Source organism: Charadrius vociferus, unplaced genomic scaffold, assembly GCF_000708025.1.
Source record: "Charadrius vociferus isolate BGI_N301 unplaced genomic scaffold, ASM70802v2 scaffold303, whole genome shotgun sequence".
NCBI classification, from domain to species: Eukaryota; Metazoa; Chordata; class Aves; order Charadriiformes; family Charadriidae; genus Charadrius; species Charadrius vociferus.
In genome coordinates, this window is record NW_009647756.1 from 441,132 (window position 1) to 467,942 (window position 26,811).

The following is a 26,811-nucleotide window of genomic DNA, read 5'->3' on the forward strand; positions in this document are numbered from 1 at the left end:
GGGGTTAGCAAGGATAGAGAGTAACTTGGATGATTAAAATAAATAAATTGAAAAGAGACTATGCATCACAAATAGATTTGTTTTGTGAGAAAGGTACATTTTGTACAGCCCCTATTTCAGAATAAAGCTAGTGGCAGAGGTTTCAGGTATGTTGTGGGTTGGATTTTCTTTTCAGTTGTTACTGGTTTTTTATCTTTCCCTTCAGAGCTCAGTCACTCAGGGTTTATAAATGACTGGTAAACTGTACCATCGAAAAGTCCTTCCTACTCCTTTGTTTCTTTTACGATAAAGTAGCAATACACTTCACTCAGAAGCTTATTTTGCAAATTTACCAAAGAATGGCCTCTAAATCTGCGGGAGTCATAGCTGGCTGCCTGTATTTGGGGGTAATCAAAGCTGAACCAGATGAACCGAGCAGGCTGTTCAAACAGATTGAGCTGGCAATAGCCCTTAGCTGCTGATTACCCTGTCCCCGGCTTGCAGTGCAAGTTTTCAACTTGTAAGCCCACTACATCTGCAAATAAGATTTGGCATGCCCTATGCTGGCAAGATATTTTTAAGACATTGTTGAGATCAAATGATCCATCTCTTCATGCGATGTGTATAACTTGAGCTGTCAATCATCTGACTTGCCAAAATCAACTGGACAGCAAAGGAGAGGGAGTTGTATAGATTCCCTATGAGATATGTAAGGATAGCACTTCATGTTAACAATTCTGAAAGACTTCATAAGCTTAAACACTTAACATTATCTTGAGGGCTCATCCTTAATGAGCTCCTTTGTATTCAGACAGCCAGTGGCATAATGGCTTTCAAAATATTACTGAAATAGTTAATATTCTCAGTGGCCACCACTGATCTGTACTGAGCTCTCTAATTTTGACACACTCACAAGCAAATTCTACAAGAGTAAGTGGTGAGTGGGATGAGGTGGGGTTTTCTGGCATTGTGCTGAAGTTAGACTGACTAAATAAGTTATTTAGTTCCAAGCAACAGACCTAGTAAACTGGGTTTATTTGCTGCTTGATACATATGGTTTCACGTATCACTCTCTGCTTTCAGTGTGGCAGATAAGATATCAACACAATTAAAAGTGAAAAATAATCTGTCTGCTCTGCCAGTGGTGGATGCTCAGAGAACACACGCTGATACAATACATTTCTGAATAATTTATACTCAGCGTTTTTTCCTTGCACTCGGTAAATGAGGACGCCTAATGTGGCATGGTCAGAGTGATACTCTATCTGTCATCCATTAAGATAACAAGATTGGTGGGCCTGGGAGGAGCGTGGCGTGGTGTGCAGAGAAGATGAGTTTAAAAATTGAAATGTTTGTCCAAAATGCTCTGTGTTAAAGGATGCTGATAAAAGCAGCTCAGAAGGACTGAATTAATTCAAGTGTGATTTCTGCAAAGCTTTTTTTTGTTTTTGCTAAAATAAAAGCACAAAATCCATGTTCCTTTTGAAAGTTGTGGATAAAAGGAATATTAGAGCAAATCACTGTTCTGATAGGTCTTCAGTAGCTTCCTCTACTTTAAATTCAAGTACTTTGTAGGTGCTATCGAAAACAATTATATATGACAGTAATGCTTTATGTCTCACAGAATGTTTTTTTTATATATTCATAAGGCATTTTAAATTACAAAGGAAGAATTATTTGTGCTTGGTTTTGGCACAGGAGCGTCTCATCTCCTGTCACAGGGAGATGGACAGGATGCTAAAATATTTGCATAAAAAATTGCACATGTAAATATTCAGCCAAACAGACTGCTTTCGAGGTGAATGTATTACAGTAAGTAGTAGCTTGTTTTCTAAGAGCCAGTAGGCGCTAGAAGTTTATTAATTTATAAGCAGCGGTGGTTTGCCATCTCTGAAGTTTCTGACAACTTCTTAAGGTTAGGTTGCATTTGGATTTTCTTGGTTTTTGAAGAAACTGTTGGGGTTGTGAGATGAGATGGAAGTCATCTGACAAAAAGCACTTGGAGGAAAACTTGGGCCTGCTTCTTTCTTTGCTATTTGTAGTGAACAGGCCAGTGTATTATACCTGTGCTGTCTGGAACCAGCCTTGAAATGGTTTTAATGTGCTTTTCTGTTTAACTGGGCAGCAAGCGCCTGCTCTGCTCATCCTCTTGTCCTGCAGGGTTTTCTCGAGCTGCAGGTAACCAAAGCAGGTGAGGTGCAAATTCCCATGGAGGGATAGACAGGATGCTGTCTGCTGTTTTTAGCCTAGTGTCAGATTTGGGAAATGTTTCTGGGCATGACCTTACTTGAAGTGCCACCCAAAACTTGTGGCTGTAGAGGCAGGTGGGGAAACTGAGGCCCAGCACCCACCAAGGGCTTCTGACACGCCAGTGCTTGAACTCCTGTCACTCCCTCTATTGATGGCTTTGGTTTGGGGTTTGCATGCAAAGAAATAAAATAGTATTATCTGGGCATGTTTTTAGTGCCTGCCCAGAGGAAAATTTAAAGATCAAATCTTTTCACTGACGTATTGCTGAGGTTTTAAAATGAGCTTGCCACAAATCTTAGTAGAAATAGTATCCCACTGCTGTCTTAGAGAAAAGTACTTGGAGAGTGGGCACGAACATGCTGTTGAGAAACAGGTCATTAGTTTTGAGCAGGACCACGTTATACCTTTTTTCACCTGAATACCTTTACATTAACAAGTTCGTTTTTCTTTCTGTTTCACGAGTTACTCCTGGAAGATAATCAAATACAGGTGTTAGAAAACAATTTGTAAAACAACAGTCTAAGCTTCCACAATTAATATCCTCATCTGTATCTTTCACTCTGTGGAGGATATTGCCTAAGGAGGTTAAGCTGTTGAAGAGACTGTCTTCATTTTGACCTGGAGATATGCTTTTTCTGAGTTTGTTCTTCTTAAGCCTTTTATATTAGCAATGAGTTCATGAATGCTTTATACTTGCTGTCTGCAGAAGTTGGATCACCTTCTTCTGTTGTGCTGTGTGGTCAGCTTCGTATGGTAAGGACTGAGACAGCCTCCTCTGCTTTCCTTCCTCATGGGCTGTAATTAAACCCCAGGTTAAAAGGATGCAGAACCTATGCCTAAATAGGACAACGGATCAACCACTGGGTGCCGTTAGCTACTGGTTGTATTTTGGTGAAGTACAGGTATATTTGGAGGAGGCTGTTTCCTCTTTTCTCTGTATTGAGTGACACTTTTGAAGCTCGTATTTTGTTTGAGTAGTACCTGTGTCAGTAAAGCAGAAGTCTCTTGAGCACAAATGCAGAGCAGCCTCTGCCCCAACACATGTGCAGGCGAAGAGGAGGCTTTGGGAGCTGTTTGTTTTTTTGTTTGTTTGTTTTTTTTAAAATTACTCCAGTTGTTCAGCATGGTGAGACAGTTGCTGCAAGAGAGGGTCACTTCTGTCCATTTGGGCAATTTTGTTTCCTGCCCTGTCCGGCTGGTGGTAGGAGAGTTTCTGATTTACATGCAGCACTGGATTAAGCTGGGGTGGCTGCAGGAGAAGCTGTCAGTCTTGGCTTCCCCAACCTCTTTCCAGCTAAAAAGTGGTGACCGAATAAGCCCTACAGAGACCCTTGAACCAGCACAGCTCACGCTTTCTGTCTGTTGAATCAAACCAAAATAGATGCCATAGACTTCTCACAGTTCTAGTTAGCATCCTCGGCAATTACCACAGACCTGGGCATCACAATTACGAGAATATCAAAGCAAGAAAGTAGTCAGTGAATATTACCATAAATTTTCTTCTCGGCAGGTAAACAAATGTACACACACTTGCCATGCTTTCCATTGCAAAGGTTCAAGCAGTGTTAATAATCAAAAGTGTAGAGTATAAAATAACAGTGTTACTGATAACTTGAAAGGTTTTAATTGTTTAAACAAATAGCTTTAAATTCTTCTTCTGTGCCCAATAGCTTAAGGAAAAGAAAGGAGTGAAGAGTTTTTATTTACCTCTTTGATGGTAGTATTAAATATCTTCTTAATCAGAGGAGCTAACCTCAGGATGAGGCTTGCCTGTGCAAGAGCTGCAGAAAACTATTGCCAGGGGTTACGTGATTAAGGAGGCATTTTTCAGTTCTGAGTGAATTTGAGATATTTTCATAACATTAGCATCTATAGCATGTTGGGTGTGCAAGGAATTTATGACCAGCCCTTACTGACTGTGCCTGTCCTACCACTCCCTGATCGTATGGCCAGAAACTCTCCCAGTTAACTCTGAACGATAGGGTTTTTGGCTTTTGAACTACTCACATATCTTGATGAGTGCTTCTAGGAGAGCCAATTTTATAGCTTACCATGATTGCATCTTCAGACAAATCTATTGTGGGCACAGAGCTATCGTCTGTGGCATCAAGTTTACCGCTTCCCTGTAGGGTGTAAACATGTGGCCGGTTGAAGAGTTTTAACCTCTCAAGCCCTCCAACAAATATTAAATTGCTAACTATTCCTCCATAATGCTACGATGTTGACTGAAATTTGACCCTGGTGCTTGCTGAAACGATTTTCAAAATCTGAGTGAGAAGGTTAAATAGTGCTGTCAAATTTCCAAATGTCTGTTGCAGAAATACTTTCACTGAATATTTGTGGGTTGAGCTCTAAAATGCTTGAAGTAATCCTCTTTTTTTTTTCTTCATTATTACATGATATTATCTAAAGTTTGGGTTTTAGTGCAGATAGAGAAATTAACTTGGTTTTTGCCTTTTTTCCATGCCAGCTAACCGTGCCATTTATGGCTGTTTATCTCTCTTTTACTTGCCGAAGGAGGAATCCAGTCAAATGGTGTTCCTTAAGTACAAACCGGACCTCTAGTTCTCTTTAATTTCTGTTCAAGATCATTGTAATTACTTGATTATTTTCACAGCTGTATCTGAATAAGAAAAAAATGCTGTAATTGGCAACTTTTACAAGTTCACAACTCAGTAACCTGATGCTGGAACTCTTCCACCTGCAGAAGCCTCATTAATTGCTGCAGGAGTTCCAGCAGCTAAGTGACCTGGGTTTCAAATTATTTCTCTTTTTACGTGCAGCATTCAATCTAGTGAATCTCTGCAGTAACAGAAATAGACGGGACCTTTAGGCTGGGAGAGGCTGTTGGTTGTTGGATGAGAGGTTGACTTCCAAGCAGATCTGTTAGGAAGGCTGTTTTTTACGCAACTCATTACTACATCCATAAGCCCAAACTGTTTTTATTTGAGCTTTTTTGTGACATCTAGGACTTCATTTCCTGAATGCTGTTACTAGTTCCAGTTTTGTTTATTTTGGCCCTAGGTTGCATTATTTAATTAGTTTTTATTTAAGAGATGAGTCTTATGTTGCAAGAAACGGTACTAAATTATAATAAGAGTGAGTCTTCAAAGATGCCATACTCCAGCCATAACTTTGAATTTATTTTGTTATTTTAAAGCTATGTTAGTGCCTGTCTCTAAGGGTTATGGGAAGCTCAAAAGTTTATTTGATTTCTTTTTTTCTTGATTTCAGGGCTTTTTCCGCAGGAGTATCCAGAAGAACATGGTTTACACATGTCACAGAGATAAAAACTGTGTTATCAATAAAGTTACCAGAAATCGCTGCCAGTACTGCAGACTACAGAAGTGCTTTGAAGTGGGAATGTCCAAAGAATGTAAGTTGTCTTCAGAAACAATTTATTGTTTGTCATATCCTACCTATATGTGGCAGTCCCAAGGAAGAAAAATATTATGCAATTATGTGATTGAAGCCAGTATCTGCATTCATAGGCAGAGAAAAGGAGTATGAATTTTGTACACAACTTCAGACCTATACTGCACAAGCTTTTGAGTCCTTAACTTTGCAGCCTAAGTGCTGCAAATCTAAATTAAATCTAAATCTAAATTAAGAACTTTTAGTGCAACACGCTGCTTGTGCGGCGTGGCCACCCTGTGTGGGTGTGAGACCGCCCAAGTGGGTAATCTCTCCAGGATTTCCAAAAGAACAAACCCACAGATACTTGCTTTAAGATTGGATTATCTCCCATGTGCTCTAGAAATGGCTTCTTGGGTGTAAAGGGAACAGCACTGACTTCTTAAGCTGGGTTTCAGGTCTTCTTCAGCCCTGCACCTTCTCCCTCGTGCCAGTGCAGGTGCTTGTGCCAGAGGTGCTTGTGCCAGAGGTTCTTCTTTTAGCGGTAGGGCCAGTTTGTGCCATTTTACAAAACTGATGGTACAATGGCCTAGAGTCTTCTGTTCTTGCTGGTTGGAGCCTCTCTGAAAGGTGAAACAAGCTGTCATACCCTCTTCTCGACCTGGAAAGCCAGTAAACCTGACTATGTAAAAGTGCTACCAAGTGCACAAAAAACCCAAAGACTTTTCCTCTCCCTTCTTTTCTAGAAATCTCTGTTTTGCCCTCTAAATTAACATTTTAAAATATTTAGGTAGAAATCTGTGATTTTTTCTCTTTTTCCAGTTTATCGATATCACCATCACACATGAAAATTTAGCTAAAAAAGCCATTCTCAAATCCCCATGGGGTAATGTTTCTGAAACTTTCTCATTTTTGACTGGAGTGATTGTGGTAGCAAAAAAGTCTTTGGTGTAGTGACTTGTTTGATTGTTGAGGGTTTTTAGCTCTGTCAGTGATGTTCCTGATTTCAGTAGGTCAGTTCCAATAATCAACGCTATAGAAATTTGCAGCATGTGCTTAAGAGAGGGGGAAAAATTGCTCCACACCACTTCTTTACTTTAATTCACCCACAGGAGTTTCTTGGAAAGACTTTAAGACCAGAGGAAAAAAAATAAATGACACTGATGGAACATTTATAACTGAACTGTGATTTAAATCGGTTCTCATCCTCAACATTTCTCCTTTTTGAATTGCATGGGACTTTCCAGTAGTTCCCTTCTCCATACTTGGGCAGGAGACGAAGAGGTCCTGAAATCACGCTGGTCCTTCCTGATCGCATCCTGTTTCTTCCTCCCACCTTCTCCTTCCTCTCCTCTCAGAGGAAGAATGTTGAGGAGCAGAAAAAGAATCGGATACATCTTTAGGAGCACTTTGCAGTATTTCCAACTACCTTTTCCGGGAAATCTGAAATTGTGGTTATTGAAAAGCACCGACATCAAGTTTCAAGCAACTGGGGGAGCTAGGAGGTCTTAGGATTTCCATGATTTCACTGCCCTTGTTGAGTTTTCTAATTTTCTTGTGTGCTGTAAGTACACTTATCTATACTGACGTATGGATTTACTGTGGCAACCATGATGGGAGTAAAGGAGAAGGTAGGCTAATACAAAGGTGCACAAAGTTGTAAGATTGAATGAGGAGGATTTTATTGGTAGGTATTTGACCGCATATATATCTGTGCACATGAAGCTTTTTTCCTTGATAAAAACAGGATGATGCAGTTTGAAAGAGAAGAAAAAACACTTTTCTCACCTGAGGGCTTCTTGGTCTTGAATTCTTCAGGATTTTATTGCTGACATGAAGTAGTAATCTTACTAAATGCTATAACGTCACATCAGAGTAGGTTTTGGAAATATCAGCAGTATTTCTAACATGTTAACCAAAGTTACTTAGGGTAAAGTATAAAGACTTACTGCCTTTCAGGTGATTGATTGTTTTCTCCCATAGGATAGCTGGAGTTTTGCCAGCAAGAATTAAGGTTTTGCTCTGCCTTTTTCTTTGGGTGAACTGAGTGAAATTGCCCTTTGGCAGTTGCCTTTATCTCAAACCGCTTACAGGCACTGAAAGGGGGATAGCAGGTTGGAGGGGGAACAGAGGATACTGGGGAGGAATGAGGGATGTCCTCTGGCTGCATTTCTGTAGAAGGTGTTTGCAAAGGAATAGAGAAATTATTTTAAATGTCATCAGTTTGAATGCAGTGTGTCTTGTCTTCTGGGTTTAAGAGCTAAGTCTGAAGTGATTCCGTGTTATCCCTTCATAAACAGGAGCTTTTTATCTCTTAAGAGATTTGAAAACCTCTTTTCTTATCTGACCTTCTTTCATACATGTCTCCAGGTTTTGACTCCGTTTCTTTAGAAGTTTATGTAAGCAAAGGCACAATTGTCAGTGGGCTTTTTCTTGCCAGGTAGAGGTGTTTCTTTTCCCCTGGTACCTTATTCACATTTTGGTTTTCTGCCTTCTTACAGTTCTGTTATGTGGTAACGTGAGAGCCACCAACAAAGGACAGAAAAAAAGTATCAGAGAAATCTCATCAGGAAAAAGCCTACAATGCTCAAACCAGTCCCAAATGGGGAAAGTAATCATGGTGGGCAGCTGCAAATAGGAACCCCAAGGTCTGTTCCCAGGAGCTAAGGAGGAGTAAATGCAAAATCTCAGTATACAGAATAATCTGTGCTTAAATGCTACAGTCCTGTGTTTATTTGTTCTGCCTTTAAAGGGCAGGCAGAAGTACTTGCATATGTGACTCCTTTTGGGTTTAATGAGCGTTACACACAAACATCAGAGATTAGAACTGGCTGCCCAGCCAGTGTGATAAGTAAGGTTTTAAGAATGGAGGTCCAGTGTTTTGGAAGAGAAGAGGTACAGAGCATTTCTTCTATGCTTTTATCTTTGTTTAGAGAATGAAGTGAGATGGTGAAGGAATGCACCAAATTTGCATTTCTTTATTGCTTGTTTTGTTCGTGTGGGGAAAAAAGAAGTTATCTTCGACCCCATGTTAGTCCCCAGATCTGATCAAGAGAGGTCAATAACAAGACTGCCTCCAGGGCAGGAGTGGAGCTATTTGCCTTGTGATAGTATCTGCAGGACCCGCTGAAACTAGATCCCACTAGGGTAGGGACTGTCTCCCATTGTGCAGCCGATGTTGCAAAAAGTTTGCGCTCCAAATAGACAAGACAAAGAGTGTGAGGGGAAACGACTTAGCGATGACTGTCTTATCACCCTACAGCAGGGCAAAACACAGCTTGAAATGAAGCCCTGCTGTCTTTCATCTGATCCCCCTTCCTTCAGAAACTGCTGAGCTTGTGTCCCTGCAATCTGAGCTGCAGCTCTTGGTGCGCCGGCCCGGAACCAGCCCCTCCATCAGCACTGCATCAGGTTTTGGGTTTGTTGTATGCCTGTCCCATGTCAGTTCATGGGTGGGTGTGCTCAGGAGTGAGTAGGTGCAGCTGAGGCTCTAATGCCCACTCCAAATCATTTCTATCCTTCTTACCCTTCCAGCCTGTTAATTTTTCAATTAACACATAGAGACAAATGGTGATCACACAGGATTACTTTTTCTTGTTGCTGCCGCTGAAGTGAGAAGGCTACTACGGCTGACAGTGGCTCATTATGTGATGGAGAGCCTTAGGAAACTAACCTTTGCCCTTCTATTACGTGATCTCTAAGCTGATGTTGAAGCACCATCCTTGGGCTGACCCCAGGTGTCAGCAAGCAGCACACTGTTGCCTGGATGCAGGGACCTCGGTCCTCGGGAGCTGGCGAGGGGTCACGCGTACGGCACTCTGCCTCCCGCAATTAGGGGAACACGCGGGAAGCTGGGCAAAACTCTCGAACAATAATGGACTCTTTCAAGCGGGGTGCTGGAACGTACGCTTTGTAAGGTGAAGCCTGCCCTTAACAAAAACCTAAAATGTATTTATTGCAGGGTACAAGGAGGAAGAAAATGGAGCGTCCTTCTGCCCCAACTGCTCAGCTTAGCCCAGCAGGTCTTCCACTTCCATCCTCTTTTACAAAATTTGCAGGCTGCAAGGACTGTCACTGTTTTGGATAATCTGTGGGGTCCCCCTCAGACACACCCCGCCTCTGTGCACCGGGGTGTGATGCAGAGAAGCCCTCCGTACTGGCATAAACCTTGTCTGCAGTGAGCTCTAAGAGAGCAAAATTATGTTTATAAAGGCACAGAATTATTGTTCCAGATTGCTTCAGTGCACTGAAGCAATGCTCAGATTTGTAAATCTGCTTACAATTAACCTCCCTGGAGGGGAGGGAAGGAGGAAGGGAGGGAATGCAGGGGAATTACCATGAAGTGGAGAGAATCCAGTTTTTGTGCTCTGAATTTGGGGTTTTTTTAAACTTGCACAGAAATGTCTGTTACTCTTTGTCACAGACTTCAAAGTCTTAAAATATTTAAATGTTCATGCTTCTCGGAACATATGATTACATTCTGCTGCTGAACAATAGAATGAATTGATTTACTTATTTTAATTCTGGTTTAAATTGGTGACCAGGAAACGTCAGCTTGAAGAACTGTCATGTTTGTATTTTTTATTTTGTATTTCTGTTTCATTTTCTTTCAGACTTCTTAGAGAAGTGCAATTCCATCTCCAGTGAGTGGTTAAGCGGAGAGCTAGTCTGCGTAGTTGCATTTGAGAAGTTCGTGCATATTCCACTGATGTCATCTTAAAGTGAATTAATTAGAAGGCATGAAATCTTTGTTAAGACGCTTTTACTCAGAACTAAAGTGAGGGTTTATTCTTTGTAGCCAGCAGTAAGCACTGGATTTAAGAATTGCTTTTGCTTTGCTACGGGCTAGATTTTTTAACTAGATGCCTAAATACCACATAGTGGCTGGGGGCTTGTTCAAAAATTCCAGCGTGGTTGCCTCGCCTGCTGACTCCTGACTTGCCTTGCTTTCTCGAGAGGCACGAGCTAAATATCAGAGTGGAAATCACAAAACCCTGAATTCTGTTCTGGGACTAATTCCTCTCTCTAAACACTACAAGCTGATTAGACTAGTTTTCCTATCTTGAGAGGTGAAAATGATGAGTCTCTTTACAGGGACTGAGAGACCTTGTATTGGAAGTGCTTTGAAGGTGAAAGATGTAAACTGTGAAAATACCGATGAAATTAAGAATTTGAGTATATCAATAGTAGGGAAACAGTGATCAAGCCATACAGATCACAGATTTTTTCATTTTGTTCATTAAGGTTGGGTTGGGTTTTTTTCAGTAGCTGATCAGATAGGAATCCTTGTATTTATTTTTTCAGGCTGAGAAATTGGGAACTTTTAAAAGTTAATGCCAAACACTCAATATGGGGAGATTTTTTAAGATGAGAGCAAAGCCGACATGAAGGGCCTTCCTGCTACAAAACCCACAGTGCTCTAGTGTTAGTCTGTCCTCTGCCAGAGATAATGCACACTTTGTTAGGCTGGGTGGCTGAAAATGATTTATATACAATTAAAATTCTCTTGTAGAGAACTGAGTTCTACTTGTTGCACATTGTTTCCCATGGTTAAACAAACATCTCTTGCTTTTCACATCAGTTCAGCGTCTTCAAAGAAGCAGGATCTGCTTTTCTTTTCTTCTTTTGGGGTCTGCCTCTTTTGTATTTTAGCCTTTCCCCCGATTTTGCATAGCTTTCACTTGCCAGCTTTAATGTTTAAAGGAGCAACTTAGATTGAATGTTATTATTCATAATTTACTCTATGTTCTGTGAAGATGGTTATGTAATAGCAGTAATTGCATCAACTCACCTAATGAGCTTTCCCTCCAGTGCCATGTACAGCAGATTAATAGCCCATGAATTCATTTGCAGCTCGTTGTGTTTCAGAAAAGTATTTCAGGCAGCAATTAATAAACTGCTAAAGAAAATAACATAAAAAATGATTTTTTTTATTATGTTAACTCTCCAGCTGAACAATTTATTGGCACCTTTCATGATGCGGCTAAGTAAATTCTCTCCTAATTCCTCAAGCAGAGCGTGATTAGTGAACCCTGCTCAACTCAAGACTTTTTGGTAATTAGTCTGATCTTTATATCCTAAAATGTTAGGGGAAAGTATGAATAGCATCCCAAGGTTTGCTTTTTCTTCTGTTCATTGCCTTTCAGGCATTACGCAAATAGCTGTAACTTTAAACCATAAAACACTCGTCCTGCAATTTATTTTTTTTTCCCCTTTCTTGTATAGAAAACCCATAATTGTGTAAACTAAGAATTGAAGACCCCGGCCAATAAACAACCCCTGGCACTGTTTCTGTGCTGCTTGTTGTTGGCTCCAGCATCCCGTACCTCCCAAGTGGTGGGACTGAGCCCAGAGCAGGGAGCCGGGGAGGGTCAGGGGGTGCTGCTGCCCTGCAGGAAGGTAAACCAGGGGTTGAGTGCCACTGGGGAGGAAGATGCTGGGAGAAGGGCAGAGAGGGAAGAGAGAGCAGGGACAGTCCTGTGTTTTGCAGCATCAGAGGGAATGAGGTGGTTGAACCCGATGGTAGAAGAGCAGCAGTAAGATGCCAGGGCTGCGGCCACCTCTGTGAGAGAAGTGTCTAGAGGATGGGGGAGACATCATTGAACATGGCCCATCTTGCCAGGCTGCCCTAGAATCACTTTTTTCATTCTTTTTTTTTTTTTTTTTAGTGTCTGTATCAGTTTTTCATGTTTTACATCATTTCTTCTTCAAAAAAAACCAGTTATCTCTCCCCCCTCCCACCTTAATCCAAAAGAAGCACCAGACCTTGGCTTGTCTTTAAAAGTAGTAAAATATATCTATTTATCAAGTTTTTCATGTTTTACATCATTTCTTCTTCAAAAAAAACCAGTTATCTCTCCCCCCTCCCACCTTAATCCAAAAGAAGCACCAGACCTTGGCTTGTCTTTAAAAGTAGTAAAATATATCTATTTTAAAACCTTTTCCCTCATTTTGGGCTCTTGAGGACTGAGTAAGCATAAAGGGAATTCCTTCAATAAGCTCATACAGAGATTGATTACATGTCCTCAGCTGGAAGTTACATTAAGACTTATTCACTAAGGTATAGCTACCGTGGTGAACTTTTCATCGCTCTCTGCTGTCTCTATGACAACACGGATCCTGGCCGAAGTTACCAGGGCTCGTGTGCTCTCTGCAGCCTTTGTCTGCATCCATCAATCCTAGTAGTCAGCAACTGTAAATGTGTGCCTTTCTTACATTTTTTGCTTAACAAGGTGTTTTATTAAAGTTGTGACACTTCTAAAGTTATTATGCTAATCATTCGTACTGAAGTACCCGACCCTGCTCTGAAAGAGATGTGCTTTAAGAAAGGAAAAAGTGTCAGTTAGGTATTAGTGGACTTTCTGAATGCCTCTTGTGGAAGAAATTCACCTGAATGGCACAGAGTCTTTGTACAAGTAACTTTTCTTCCATTATAGGTGAAACTCGGTGATAACTAGAGCCAGTGAAAAGTGTAATGCCTGCCGGCTGATGCTAGCAGCTCAGGTTTCTGTGGCGGTCCTGCCCATGCCACCTCCTCCGGAGGTCCTGCTCTTCTGTGAGGAGAGTTAGTGGCACGGACACAGGCGGAACTTCCCATTTTTTCATTTCACAGCTCCGGGGTTTTTTAGGGATCATCACATGCTTTCTTCAGTCGGTTTCCCGGTAAAAGGAGTTTTGGGTGGGTATCGCTTACAAAGTCACTTCTTAATGTGGATCTGGTTGTTTCTGTGGCCTTTTTCTGTTATTTCTTGTCCCCCACCTTGACTTTGGGGTGTCTGTGGGGGAGTTATAGCATTATCCTGGATCGTACATATAAAGACACTGGCTCTTTGCATTCGTGTTGTCACTGCAGGTAGCCTTTGCTTCTTCTTCAGTTTAGTATCCCAATTGCTTTCACGGCAGGCAAAACCCTGGGTTATCCTTTCTGCCTTGCGCTGTGCTGGGCAATGCTGCTGTAAGAGCAGATGGGAAATGTGAAGGTAGCCTGTCCCTGCCCAGTCCATGCGCTCTGAAGCACAGGGCTGAGGCCACGCTTGCTTGGTCATGCAGACATAACTGCTGAGACCCCAATCCCATGACCTCAAAAGCTTTGTTTCAGAGCTTCCATTCTTCCTTTATGCACTCAGTTCACTGCTTCATATTCCTCATTCGGATCATTTTCTTGTTCAGGGGCACGGGGCATCTTTGATGCCTCTCTTTCTCCTAATTGTGATTGCGCCATGTAGGTTTCGCTTTCTATACTGGCACCTTGTGGTTTCTCTGCTATCTTTTTTTCTCCCTTTGAATGCTTTTTTTTATTTTGGGATGTTGAATCTGAAGGATGGAGAAATGTCGATGAGATAAATATCAGTCTGGGAATGAGCAAATTGCCGATGTCCTGGGCCTTGAAGCTAAACATGGCTTATTTGGTTGTCAGGCCAACCTGAAAATGTTATCTACAGTAGCCAAGGTTCATGAGAAATGCAGTAAATTGTTCCCAAGAGTTCTGGGAAGTCTGAACTGCAGCAACCCAAATGTGCCTGAAGGACTCAGTATCAGAAGAGATGCATATTTGGTCCTGCGTCTTAGAAGAAACGTATGTGAGAGCGTGTACATCTTCCTGATGGTTTATATTGGCAAAATTACTTCTTCATTTTCCTGGTGATCGCTTTCCTGGAGATGGTCTTGGGTAGGATAGGTGCCTCTGCAGAAGGCAAAGAAGCAAAGCCCATGCTGGCCTCTCTGTGGAGAGCAACTCCTGTGCCGATGGCGTGGGAGATAAAAAGCAGGCGCTCGGAAACCAGTAAGCTCTCAAAGACAGTTTAGGAAGATCTCTACATAAGTAGATGAGGCCATGGATTTCCCTCTGCTGCTGTCAGGCTCTTACGGCTTGCTTTCATCCTCTGTATGAATGGTTATAGCAGAGGGAGTTTTCCATTGCCGTGCCTGCGATAAGCCGGCTGACACGTTGCAGCTCCTCCTGCTGGGATGCTGGCCCTCAGACTCTGCTCTAAAAATAGCCGCGATTTGTTTTCAGTTTGACTTGGTATCACATGCTCGATTTAAAATACATCAGAACAGTTAATCTCCAGTTCCTCAGCTCTTGCGTGGAAAGTGTACAGGATTTTTTAAACTTCGATGGCACACAAGCAGTCGAAATAACACCCTTTCTATCCTAACTTAAGTAACGCTCTGCAGTTAATAGCAAAAAAAGGAAAAAGAAAGATCATAGGCCATCGTGATTTTTAAATTCCTTTGACCCAAAGTGAACAGAAGTGGTTGTGCTCCCACTCACCTTATTTCAGTGCTTGTTTGGATGCTTGCATGTTTCTGAAAGCTCTTAAATTTTTAAATCTAAGTCTTAGGAAAAGTCTGTCAATCGGAAGGCAGCTCTGAAACTGACTTTAACAAGTTGTAGCTTAAAGCCCTACAGGCGGTGCCTGTGGCTGATAAGCATTTAATCAGCTGCGGGATCATTTCTCAGTGCTGTGCATCCGTAACCAGTTGCTTATTGTCGATATAAACGGATATGGTGAGGAAATGTGAGGAAATTATCTGACTTTTGGAGACTTTTTCCTGAATTTCAGAGTTAAAGCTAAGTGGAATTCTTCCTTTCCCCTGGCAAAAAGTGCAACAGAAAGCAAACATGCTTTTAGTTGGATTACAGGCATGGTTAGTCATCTGACAGACAGTTTTAATGGAGTCAGAAAGACATGCTGGGGAAACATGCTGACCTACTTTTCTTTCTTTCTTTCTTTTTTTAAACTTTTAAGCCAGTGAAATGTTAATTTAAAAACTCCCCATAAAGTTAGATTTTGCTGACAGGGCTCATTTTGTAATTAATTTATTTACGCTTCTGCTTTGGGCTATGATAGATGGTTTTGGTAACGGAATTTCATCAGGTTGTTTTTGTTTCTGTTAGGAAATTGGGTTACATCTGAGAAATCCATGTTCTTCCCCCTTTCCAGGACAAAGCAATCGGCTTCAAGTTAATGAATGATTTAAGTCCAATCCTCTGAGGGAGGACTTTACAAACCATTTAAAATGACAGACTAACAAAGCGTATTACATTTGTATCATTTTCAATGCATTATAGTTTTAAACATTTCTCATCTTTAAACTTGTGAGAAGAGGGATTACCAGCAGATAGCGTCATGCATTTTGCATTTGGGATTGTTTTTTCCCATGTTAAGTAGGTCGATGCTCCACCGTCAGTGTTTTCGTGGAGGGAGAACTCGGTGTATTTAAATCTGGGGAACTCTCCACCATAAAACTTGAGAGCCTGAAAAGAATTTTTTAATTCAAGTAAACAGGAAAAGTTAGCAGTGAGGGTGGATTAAAACATCACAAACAGAAATACTAAATTGAATGATACTGGAAGATAAGGGAAAGCTTTTGAAAAATGCTGCAGGCATCACCGCGCTCTCTGCTTTAGCAGCGGGCACACGTGCAATTCATCAAATGGCTGAGGGGTGCCAAGTTACTGCCTCTCTGGCAGGGAGATGTGCTTTACTCCCTTGGCAGCAACAGATAGTTTTGGTGAAGACATCACCGCCCGGTTGAAGGAGCGGGAGAGGTCATCATTCCTTGACTCACCAGTCGATCCAGAGATACTGTTTTCACCTGCTCTGTCTCCTCCTATTTCCATCATTAGCAGGTTTCCCGCTGTCGGTCAGCCCTGGTGGAATGGGCGCTGCTGCAAATCCTTTGCTTCTTCTCATTTCTCCCGACAAAAAGTTCCGGGTTCTTTGTTTTTGTTTTAACTCCCAACTAGCTGATTACAGTTTGCATTACAGAAATAGTAACACAATGTAAGAGAGGTGGAAAAAATGGAAATTACCAGGAATTGCAGGAGTTTATGGGAAGTAGTATTACTTTTCAAAGAATCCACAAGTTACGTGTGCTCTTACGAAGCATAGTACTTTTACTTGCTTTTGTACGTTGTGTACTTTTAGAGGATGTCCCAGTGGCAGAGTAAAGATTGAAATTTATTTTTTAACGTTTTAAAAATTAAGTACAAGATGTTTATTTTGGCTAATGCATGAGAGTTTTTTCTATATCTCAACAAGACCGAAGTTGGCATTGCACAGCTTTTAGCCATTTTGTAGCCTAGAGGCATCAGCCCAGGAAGACAAATCAGCAGTAAATGAACGTCCTTATGTGATGAGCTGCTGTACTTTGCATGTTCAGCATCCCTTACTGCACCCTAGCTGTGTGAGCAGCTCCTTACATCCAAGGGCTGTCTTCCCCTGGTTTTGCTTGCCATAGCACTTCCTCTGGGTGAACCATGGCTTGATTTATTTTGATTCTGTTGGAGAGACTGTGGGGAAGAGCCACTCAAAGAAGTGTCACTTCTGAAATTTTGTTAAGGTGGGTTTTTTTTCTGATACAGAAGAATCATTGATACTGGAAGATGGAGCATTAGAGTTAGTGAAGCTTGAGTTACTCTCTGGCGATACTGGTCTGCCTCTGTTGGGCAGGGAGTAAGCCGGGGCTCTTGTGTTTCAAATTAGATGTCTCATAATGATGGATGTGGAAGTCCGTAGCTCAGTGTGGTTTTGGTCTCGTAGTCCGTATGTTGTACAGTGCCACACTGTCTCGTTATCCCATTGAGGAGCTCAGGGATCAAACCCGTATGGTCCAGATTCCTGTAACAAGTGACATGGAGACCTGTTAGTTCGTAAGAACCTTTTGACAGCCGCCTCCTACAAGAAGGGTGCTTGATTTGCCCCTTTCTATAATTTGTAAGAGAAGCTCAATGCATACTTCTTTTTTTCTCTCTGGATGCCTCTTCAGGTGAACACTGCTATGAAATCACAACATCCAGAAAATAGTTTTAAGCTGAAAAGAGTGAGAATAATAAAAAAGAACACACAAAGGCAAGAAGATAGTTGTTAATAAGCTAAAGAAACCGTGTTGTGTTCAACCCTCTCCCATAACAGAGTTAAAAAGTACACATAAGAAGAAATATTTTATTCCTTTAATTCTGCAGAAGGCTTAAATCCTGCGTGTCCTAAAGAGAACATCAAAGCCTTTTCTTGGCGACTTTTCCAGTTGTTATTCTAAGTCAGTTACAGCTATTCACATGTTTATTAGGAACATTTTTTCTACTAGAATTTTAAGCACGGCAAGGCGTGAACATACAACCATACCAACACATCAGCTGCCTCCCACAGAGTATGCTATCAAGCCCCATGTGTTTTGGGGTCTTCTTTCGTGGCTGGGGGGAACGAGTTGGGGGATAACCCTGTGGTTAATGGGTCTCGCAATAATGGAGGCGGAATATTTTAAAATATTATCTTGAAATCAGGATGTGGGAAGAATAAGGCAATTAAGAGGAATCACTAGATACCCTGTCTTAACAGTTTATTATATATATTTTTAATGAGTATTTAATCTCTAATGCTATGTGATGGATTAGAAAAGAGGGTGAGTCAAGCCTCTTTCTGTGCATACTTTTATGTTTCCCCTTCATTGAACATTTTCTCTGGGCAAATTGTTTAACTTGAGCTGGTTAGAGGTGTTCCAGCACAACAGAGCTTCACTGAAAAACAGCACTGGGTTGAATCCCAAAATGCAGAGTTGTCAGCATCATGTTGTGTTCAGATTTGCACGGCCTCGGGATGAGTTACGAGGGGGGCCAGGAGGGATCCTTGTCAGTTCCTGCCCTCCATGCGGTGTGTCCCAGGCCCTGGCAGGCTTGTGTGTGCCGTGTCTGCTGCACGGCCTGGGGCTGTGGGGCAGTCCTGCAGCTGGTCGGGGAGGTGGATGTTCACCAGCTCTTTCAGGAACTTCATAAAGCTCTGATTTTGGAAATCTGAGTTTTCATCTAGTGCTTCCCATGGGTGTTGTAGCCCAGGAACAATATCCTGAGGACCTCATAAAAAGCCTTCTATAAGCATGTCTTCCATCAGGCACTTGCCACAGTCTTGGAGAAGACCATCCTAGCTGGGAGGAGGTACTGAACCTGTGTATGATGACTTCAGGGGCCCAATCCTGTTGAAGGACTTGAAAGATTTCTCATCAGCATGAGTGAGATAAGATGGGGGTAGAACCCACTAGTAATGCCAGTTACTCCGATGCTGGGTAGTAGTTTGTAATGTCAATTGGGGACCACCACCCTCATTTAGGTAAGGGCCAGCTGCATGTTGGATTCAGATGACTTGCCCCAGCCCTTGGCTTCCTTTTCAGGCGTCATCTCACGTCCAAGTTGCATCCTTTGTTTTCACAGAGAAGTCTGGGAAAACTAGGTCAGTTTATCCAAGTAGAAATTATTATTTTATTGAGTTAACTCTGTGGTGACCTGCTGCCTGTTTGCCTTCTCAAAATGAACTCCCTTGTGTGCAGTAAGTCTTGCGCTGGAAGTTGCAGAGGCCTCAGTAATCACTTTGATTTCAAATCAACAATAAAAAGGCTGCTTTTTTTAGTATCTTGCCTCTTCCTGGAAACAAGTGTCTGTCTGCTTTGCTCCTTGTATGATCACTACATCAGGCTGGTCTGGTGTACTGTGAAAGCACTGCATGTAGAAAGGTTATGTGCTAGCTTTACTGGGGATATTTAAAAGATCTTATGGAGGAATCAGGATTTGATGCTGCTTGACCCTGTCTGGCAGAATTAAGCTCTTTAAGCCAGTCCTGTAGTTACTAGCACGCCTTATTTTTAAATAATCTGGTCCACTTACTCCTGCTTACTCAGAACTTAAGTCCCAGAAAAGAAAGCGATTTTTTTTTTTTTTTAAATGAAAGAGTGGTTGGAACATATTTTAAAGAACTTCTCTGGCATTGTACATAAAAGATAAAATATATCAAAATAGACAGTCTGATAATTAGGTGCAGGCTTGTGGAGTGATTCATGTCATAACGTGAGTGCTGAAACAGCTGAGGTTGCTGCAGGTGTGTTAAGGGAATTCGACCCCGTAATGCCGCGATGCTTCTGCCGCTACATAAAGCAGGAGTACAGATGTCTGGAGAGCCTGCATTAATAGATGAAAAGCAGTATTTCTGTGTGTGAATTATGGATGGAGCAGTGTTTATTAAACACACAAGCAATAGCCTTTGTCTCCCAGACACATTTTTTGCTTTGAAGAGTGGCGTCAAAGCCTGCTTCTATCCCTGCCGCAGAGATCCCGGGCGCGAGCCCTGGCTTCAGCTGCTGCAGGTTCAGCCCCGCTGGGGCTTGGCGCCGACTTATGCCGTGCACGGACGGAAAGGGCCGTCCTGCCTGAAAGAAAACCTGGGAGGCAGAGGCATTTCAGGTGCCTCAGCTCGCCGGTGTAGCGTTTCAGGGTGGGCAGTGAGATAATAAAGTGACTAAGATTGTTTACCTGTGTCAGCTGCCAGCTTCAGCGGGGCTTTTACAGGAATCCGGTGACGTTGCCATCCTGGCACTCCCAGAGCCTCCTGGCTTGCTTGGCTTGGCCTTCCTGAAATCCTCTGGATGGAAAGAGAAAGAAGTCCCCTGACCTCACTCCTTTCTTTTTCCTGAGGTTACAGTTTGGGAAAAAAAAGTATGTATTCTTAAAAAAAAAAAAAAAAGTTGTAACCCACGCCAACAACAAATCTGCAGACTGTTTATTCCAATTGCTCAGCTTTTGGGAGGGGTGAGGAAGCAAACACCACGCTAAAATGCAGAAATACAGTCAGATGCAATAGTATTGTTTAAGCATGTTATTTTACCGTTTGATAAAACCATTCTTCTAGTATTGCGGTAAAACAATTTTAATGACAGGCACTATTAATTAACAAATCGGACCCAGCTGCAGACCAAGCCCACTGGCAGATGCCAGTGCGTGCCCACCAGCTGCATTGGACCGCACATAGATGTGAGGCTTAAACAGTGAATTTTTTGTCTGATCTTCTGGTGCTTTTAGGTCCACCTGGTAAAGTAACACAGTTCTTCCCTTCTCTTGCTCCCGGGCTGCCTCTTCTGGTGGAACAGGTCATTCAGCAGCAGCTCCAGCCAGGAGCAGAACCTGAGCCAGGAGGTTGAGCACAATTGGGGAGCCACACGCTCCATGTCCCCCCTGCCCACTGCTTCGGGGCCAGCCCTGGAACCTCGAGAGCTGGAAATAACCTCCTAATATATTTTTTTATTATTTTTATTTATTTTAGTGGTAGGAATATCAACAAGCCTTTGTCCTCAGGAAGGAATTTGTGTAAGTTCATAATGGTGTGTTTTCCAGGTTAGCTTCAGAGGAATAGGTAAATAGTAGCTGAGCTATTTCTTTGCTTTTTATTATCCCTGGCCTGGTGGGAGGCCAGGGCTGCAAGCTGCCGAGGCTGTAATGCGGCCTAACGCTGCGATTCAAGACTATGGCTCCCTTTCTTAAAACGCGCTGGGAACAACTGTTCCTCTGCCTTCATGAGCTCAATTTACGGTTACGGGAGGCAATGTGTTCTTCGTGCTTGACGAAGTACACCGCGCACGCAAACCTCTTCAGATGTGTTGTCAGTTGGCAGCTCGCTCGCTGGATGCACCTTTACACAATTGCACAAGGCACCAGGAGGTACAAATGTGAAATTTAGCCTTGGGGGCAAAACAAAGAAATGAAACTTAGATATGAATGCGGTGTTATCCGTCTGCAGGTACAGATATTAGACCTGATCTCCTACTACGCTACTGTAGTTTTACACTAATAGGACTCTGCTGCGACCGGTGGAGCAGCACCACTGCTAGACAAAAACAGCAGTGGGGATAAGTTGGGGCTGTTATTTTGAATTCTGGTAAATAACGTAGGATTGAACCCTGTTTGGGGAAAGCCAAACTGCGTTCACTGCGTGAAACCAGATGTGATAAGAGGGAGAAATGCAGGTGGTGTGCTGTCTTGTTGTTTCTCCTGATCTTCTGCTCTTCCTTCTGGGGAGCCATCACTCTGGGAGCTGAGTGGCCCTGTGCGAGCAGAGGGAAGGGGTCTTCCAGCTCACCTCCTGTTTTTTCTCCCCTGAATGAATTGTAGCCTTTCCATTTGCTGTCCCGTGAAGTCTTGTTTTATCATACATAATGAGAAAGCCTAGATTTGTCCCATAGCTGAGACTCATTCAGTGCATTGAATGAGCGTGCTTATTAGGGAAAGTTGTTTTGTTGAAGGAGTCTGTTAATGGCGCTGTCAAGAAAGAGGTTGCAATTTGTCATGGTAGGTAGCTTTCCAGTTAAGTAAAAAGCAAGTCATGTTCTTCTCCTCTGTGCCCGTTAGGGTGAGAAATAAAATAGCTGCAGCAGGTTGAAGTCAACGAAGTGCTACAGTCAGGCCATGCAGCGGGCAGGAACAGAGCGCAGTGTCTGGTCTTAGTTTACAGCCATGCGCTTCCCTGGCCATCAGCGGGCCTGGATAATGCCCAACAAATTGAATTGATGGCTTTGGATAACCCCAGCTTCTCCCAGTTGTGAGGCATCGTACTACCATGACTGTCTCCTAAGAGAAATTAATGTAATATCTGTAGATGAGTAGACTGATTTACCTTTTGGTGACCCTGGAGAGAAAGGTCAGGTTCAGGATATTTTTACCTTTAATCGTTTATCCATAGAGTTGGTGTACCAGGCTTGGAGATTGTAGCTCAAAAGGGCAGTTGCTTTGAGAAGGTAGCTCGAAAGGGCACTTGAACAGCTGAAATCAGATGAGACAGGTTTAATGGTCTTTTAGTGACTTCTGACTGAAAGTTCAGAGTTTGAAATTTAGGGATTTTTTCTTTACCCAGCCTGTGGTAAAACAAACGCACTATAGCTTAATAGAAATTTAATTTCAGGCTGACTATTTAGAAGTGTTTTTCAACTGCGGTACATGGACTTGGTCACTTCAGCTGTAAGGAAGAGAAAGAATAATCACATTGTGTTTGTGGTCTTGTGTATTTTTAGCTAATGTGCTAAGACACTGCAATTCCAGAAAAGATGTCCTCTGGTTCCCCAGAGTATTTCAGTTTAACCAGCTGCATGCAGAAATTTATCCAGACTGCCACAGAAGCTACTAGTAAATCCACTGGGATTTTGGCAGCCGAAACAGCAGACAGTAAGCACAATACTTCGTTTCCCTGAGGGTTTTAGTTCCTTGGGGATTCTACCTTAGGCACTGGGCAATGGGTTACCCGCAGAAGCCCTCTGAGTCGGGGAAACCTCCCAGGATGGAGTGATGGATTCCCAAAGCTCCTTCCCATTCCTGCACTGAGCAGGGAAAGGGATGACTGGCAATATCCACCGGGTGATGCTATTACTCTGCAAAACCTGTTGCAGGTGGCATGGTAGATCTTAATAAAAATTGCAGGTTTTACATTCAGAGTAAGGAAGTGATCGATTTCACGGGGAATATTGAGAGAGATGGGGCAAGTCATGAGCGAGGAAGGAATGACAGATGTGTAGTTTAGTTCAACAGCAGCACAAGATGCACGCAGACATTGTGGGACCTGCCTGTGGAGATGCTTCATCTCACAGATGGGAATTTCTGGCTGTATTAAGTAACTTGAGGTGATGCCTATGTGAAATACAGATGGAAACGTATCAGCGAGTAAATTTTGTCTTAGTCAATGGGTATGGCTAGGCTGCTTCCATTGCAGATGTGTTGGTGGGCCTTTATGGGAAATATTAGTGATTTATTCTGTCTGCAATTGTTAATGCTAACAACCTTCAGTAGCTCTTTAAGCGTCAGCTGCTAAGAGTGTGTGGATTATCCTATTTCAGACTGGCAATTAGTTGATGATATTAAAGCACTTTGAAAATGGAAATCGCAGGGCAAATGCTATTAAAACAGTTTATCATTAAACGTATAATCGCGTCTCTCTGCCTGCTTTGATTGCAATGTGTAGGGAGGTGGTAAGGGAGACCAAGGAGTCTGCTTTCAGTTCAGCCCCTGGTGCAGATTCTGGTCCCTGTGCATCCTGGCTCTGCCTCAGCTGCGCCACTTACTGTCTCTTCTGCCCGCCCACACCCGCATGCTGCAAAACACATTTTCTTCTAGTTTTGTTCCACTTGTTTGCCGTCTTTCTCTTTTTGCAGCTTCTTAATTTCTCATTTGTTCTTAGGACTTGTTTTGGGGGGGGGTGTGTTTTCATTTCTATTTCGGAAGTCTGATTTTTATTCTTTGGACAGTTGTTACTGTGTTTACCATGTTCTACAGAACTTGAACCAGTCCTGAAATACTATAGTCAATACAAAGGTGGTATTAGTGGTATATTCATAGACCTGGAAACAGTTTATGGGCTTTGGTTTGTTTGTTCTTTTTCCTGCAGCCTTCTGCAGCATTCGAGCCAAATCTGCCTTTAGAACCAGTTTGTTCTTTTTTGCTTCAGCTGTGGTTTCAGGTCTTGGATTGGCAGCTCTAGATATCCAAAGTGTGATAGCTGTTGCACTTGCTTCGGGAAATCTTAAAGTCAAAAAGAGAAAAAAAAATAATTAAATGATAGTAAAGTAAACTAATAAAAATAATAATTTAAAATAAATTAAAAAAATAGAATACCAAAGTTATACCTTTCAGCTATCTTCAAGGGGTATTTTTCTCAGCCTGTTGTTCTGCATTGGTTTGCCAATTCTGGTCCTACATCTGAATTCAGTTAGTACTGTTTTTCTTCAAGAGACTAGAAACTCCTTTTTTTGCTCATTCCATCTACTAGTATTTCAGGGATGTGACAATATCAGGTGCCAAATTTCATGTCAAAAATAAAATTTTCATGCTGATGGAATCCTTGAAACCACAGATCAAGTTTCAGGCCAGTTAAATAAAACTGTAGAGCATCCATTTGTATCTTTCATTCATGTAATGAAACCTGTTCTTATAACTCAGTTCTTGATATATTAACCCTGCAGTTATCCTCATACATAAATGGGAGATGTGTTGCTTTCGTTGGTTACAATAGGATATAACCATATAAATCCCCTGTGCATGAATGGAAAAATAGAGGCCCTTAGGCTATAGGTATCAAAGGTCTCCCCTATACTTACAATAGCCTAATAAGGTTATTTTGGAGGCATAGGTAATTACTCACGGACTCCCTATAGCTATTGATTCATTGTTCACTACTGAAACATTTCTAAATGAATTATGTTTTAAACAAGCAAATCCTTGGCCTTCTCTTTTATGGGGCGGGAAGGCGGAGAACTGGAGGGGCACAAAATCCCACCATTTTCAGTGTTAAAACACACTGCTTGCTAGTTAAAGGGTCCCTGGTATTTGAACCAATTTAAATGGACTATTGTGCTTCTTGCTGTTTTGATTCCATGAATGTGTATTTCTGAATTTCATGTTTTGATGAAAATATTATTGTTGTCATTAATTTGATATTTAGAAAAGACTGTGGATACAAGAGCTCAGTGCAATGAATAAAACAGTTGGAGTTAACTGTCCCTGGGGATAGAATCAATCACTGTTGTAGAAGAGGGTGACATTTAAAAAAGAAACTCAGAAGAAAATGTCATGCTTAAAAAATTAGATTTAAACGCACTAGCTCCTGATTGATTTTTATTGCACTCAGATGGATACGCTGATTGATTATCAGCCTTACAAATGTTTAGTACCTTTCTCACTTCTCTAATAATCAGAATAATCTAATTTTCAATGTCATTTAAGTTACCATATTCAAGGTTATAATAGATCATATTTCTAATAAAACATAGCAATTATGTAATGAATAATACAAAGCTGTAAGGCAGAGTTCAGATTCACCTTCGTCAAAAAAAAAAAAAAAAAGTAAAATACCACCAGTGGCTGGAAGAGCCAGTGTACGTGAAGGCAGTCGACAGGACAATGTCCTCTGGATTTGAGGTGTTTTCTGAGGCTCCTGGAGCGTCGGTCAGGGTGCGTTTGCCATGGCTGAACGTTATTTCTCAATAGGAAACTAGGGGCGGGCTTGAATTCTGTAAAAAATGTGCTTGCTCTGTGCCTGGGGAAAAATGATAGCGTGCCAGGTGCTTATGAAATTTCTTCCATGGTTGTTTCTCTGTGCTCCCTGTTAATTTTGATACGTGTCTGTAGAGAGATACTATCTCACTTAATTCGAGATGTTTTCTTATGGCAATTGTACCCGACAGCTGACATGGTTGATTTCTCTGAATCAGCTACAAAATATGCAGTTTTCAATGTGTTTCACTTTTGTACTCGAAGCCCCTTACATGACTGTGTACTTGTTATTGGCTTTGTCCATTAGGGACGAGAGTTTTGTATTTGAAACGTGCTTTGCCTCCAATCGTTTTCCATATGTCAAAGCTCAGTTTTGGCATGGGAATTTCTTTTAGGATAGTTTCCTGTTCTTTTTAAAGACTGAGCAGTTTTGCCTGAAAGAAAACATTATTTCATCTGGAAATTGCGACGTAGGAAAGGCAGTCTATTTATAACTACCTGGTCTTCTGCATATTTTAATGCTGTGTTTGGCTTGCGATTGCGCTGCTGTTAAAACCTAAACAGGAGCCTTACCATTCTGAATTGATGATTGTGTTGCTTTCAAGGTGGTTGTTTTGTTCCTTTTCTTAGATTGGAGCTGGCAAAATCAACCTACTTGAGGTCCCTCATCTCTGTGCCTGCTCTCCCCAGCTCCTGGGCATGGGAGCCGCGTGTGATGTGCTTTGTCCGTGGGGTCGGAGAGCCTGGTGCAGCAGCAGCATCGGGAGTACAAAGTCTGCCTTGGTTCTGAGGTTTTCCAAGGTGGTCATTGTGAAAGATGTCCTTACAGACTGCCATTCGTTACCGTGAGCGGAGTTTGTTGAAGGGTGATGGGGAGAAGGGTGACATGTGGTATGTGCGGGGCATTTATCCTGATGGATCAAACCTGGCAGCAGCAATAGGTGAGCGTTTTGCATATTTCACCAAAATTGTCCACAGCTGCTGACTTCTGCCAGAATCAGGCATTGGAGAATTGGAGGAGTCAAAGTGTAAAGGAGCTGTGCAGGAATTGTGGGTTTCCACCCTAGCGAGCAGCTCGGTGCTGCTGGAAGCCCTGGCTGCAGCGCTGAGCATGGCTCCCACCGCCCGCCGGCGGCACCATTTGCCCACCGTGTCGGGCAGCCTAGGCTGCCTGGTGTTGGGGTGGGATGGATGGCTTCCCCAGTTGCGGGAGAGCGAGCCTCTGCCCGGAGGGGAGAGCTGGCAGGGCTGCACCGGTCCTGCCTCAGCTCACCTCCGATTTCTCTTCCCATCAGCGTTCGCAAACAAAAGGAGTCTTTTTTGAAAACCTGCCTTGCGCCCAGCGCTGTGCAATTACTGACTTGCTCTGTGTGCTTTATGGTGCTTTTGAGATTTGTTAGCTTAACGAGTAACTTCCAAAATATTTAATG

At 42.2% G+C, this 26,811-nt stretch overlaps 1 protein-coding gene across 6 annotated transcripts in view; it reads left to right on the plus strand.

Moving 5' to 3' along the window:
* The window catches only part of RARB (retinoic acid receptor, beta), a 195,528-nt gene that overhangs the window by 142,438 nt on the left and 26,279 nt on the right, over positions 1-26,811 (plus strand). For all 6 annotated transcript variants that reach the window (XM_009882153.1, XM_009882152.1, XM_009882158.1 and 3 more), the window contains one exon: positions 5,464-5,605. In XM_009882153.1, coding sequence (XP_009880455.1) covers positions 5,464-5,605 — 142 coding nt within the window. The remainder of the gene's footprint in view (positions 1-5,463; positions 5,606-26,811) is intronic.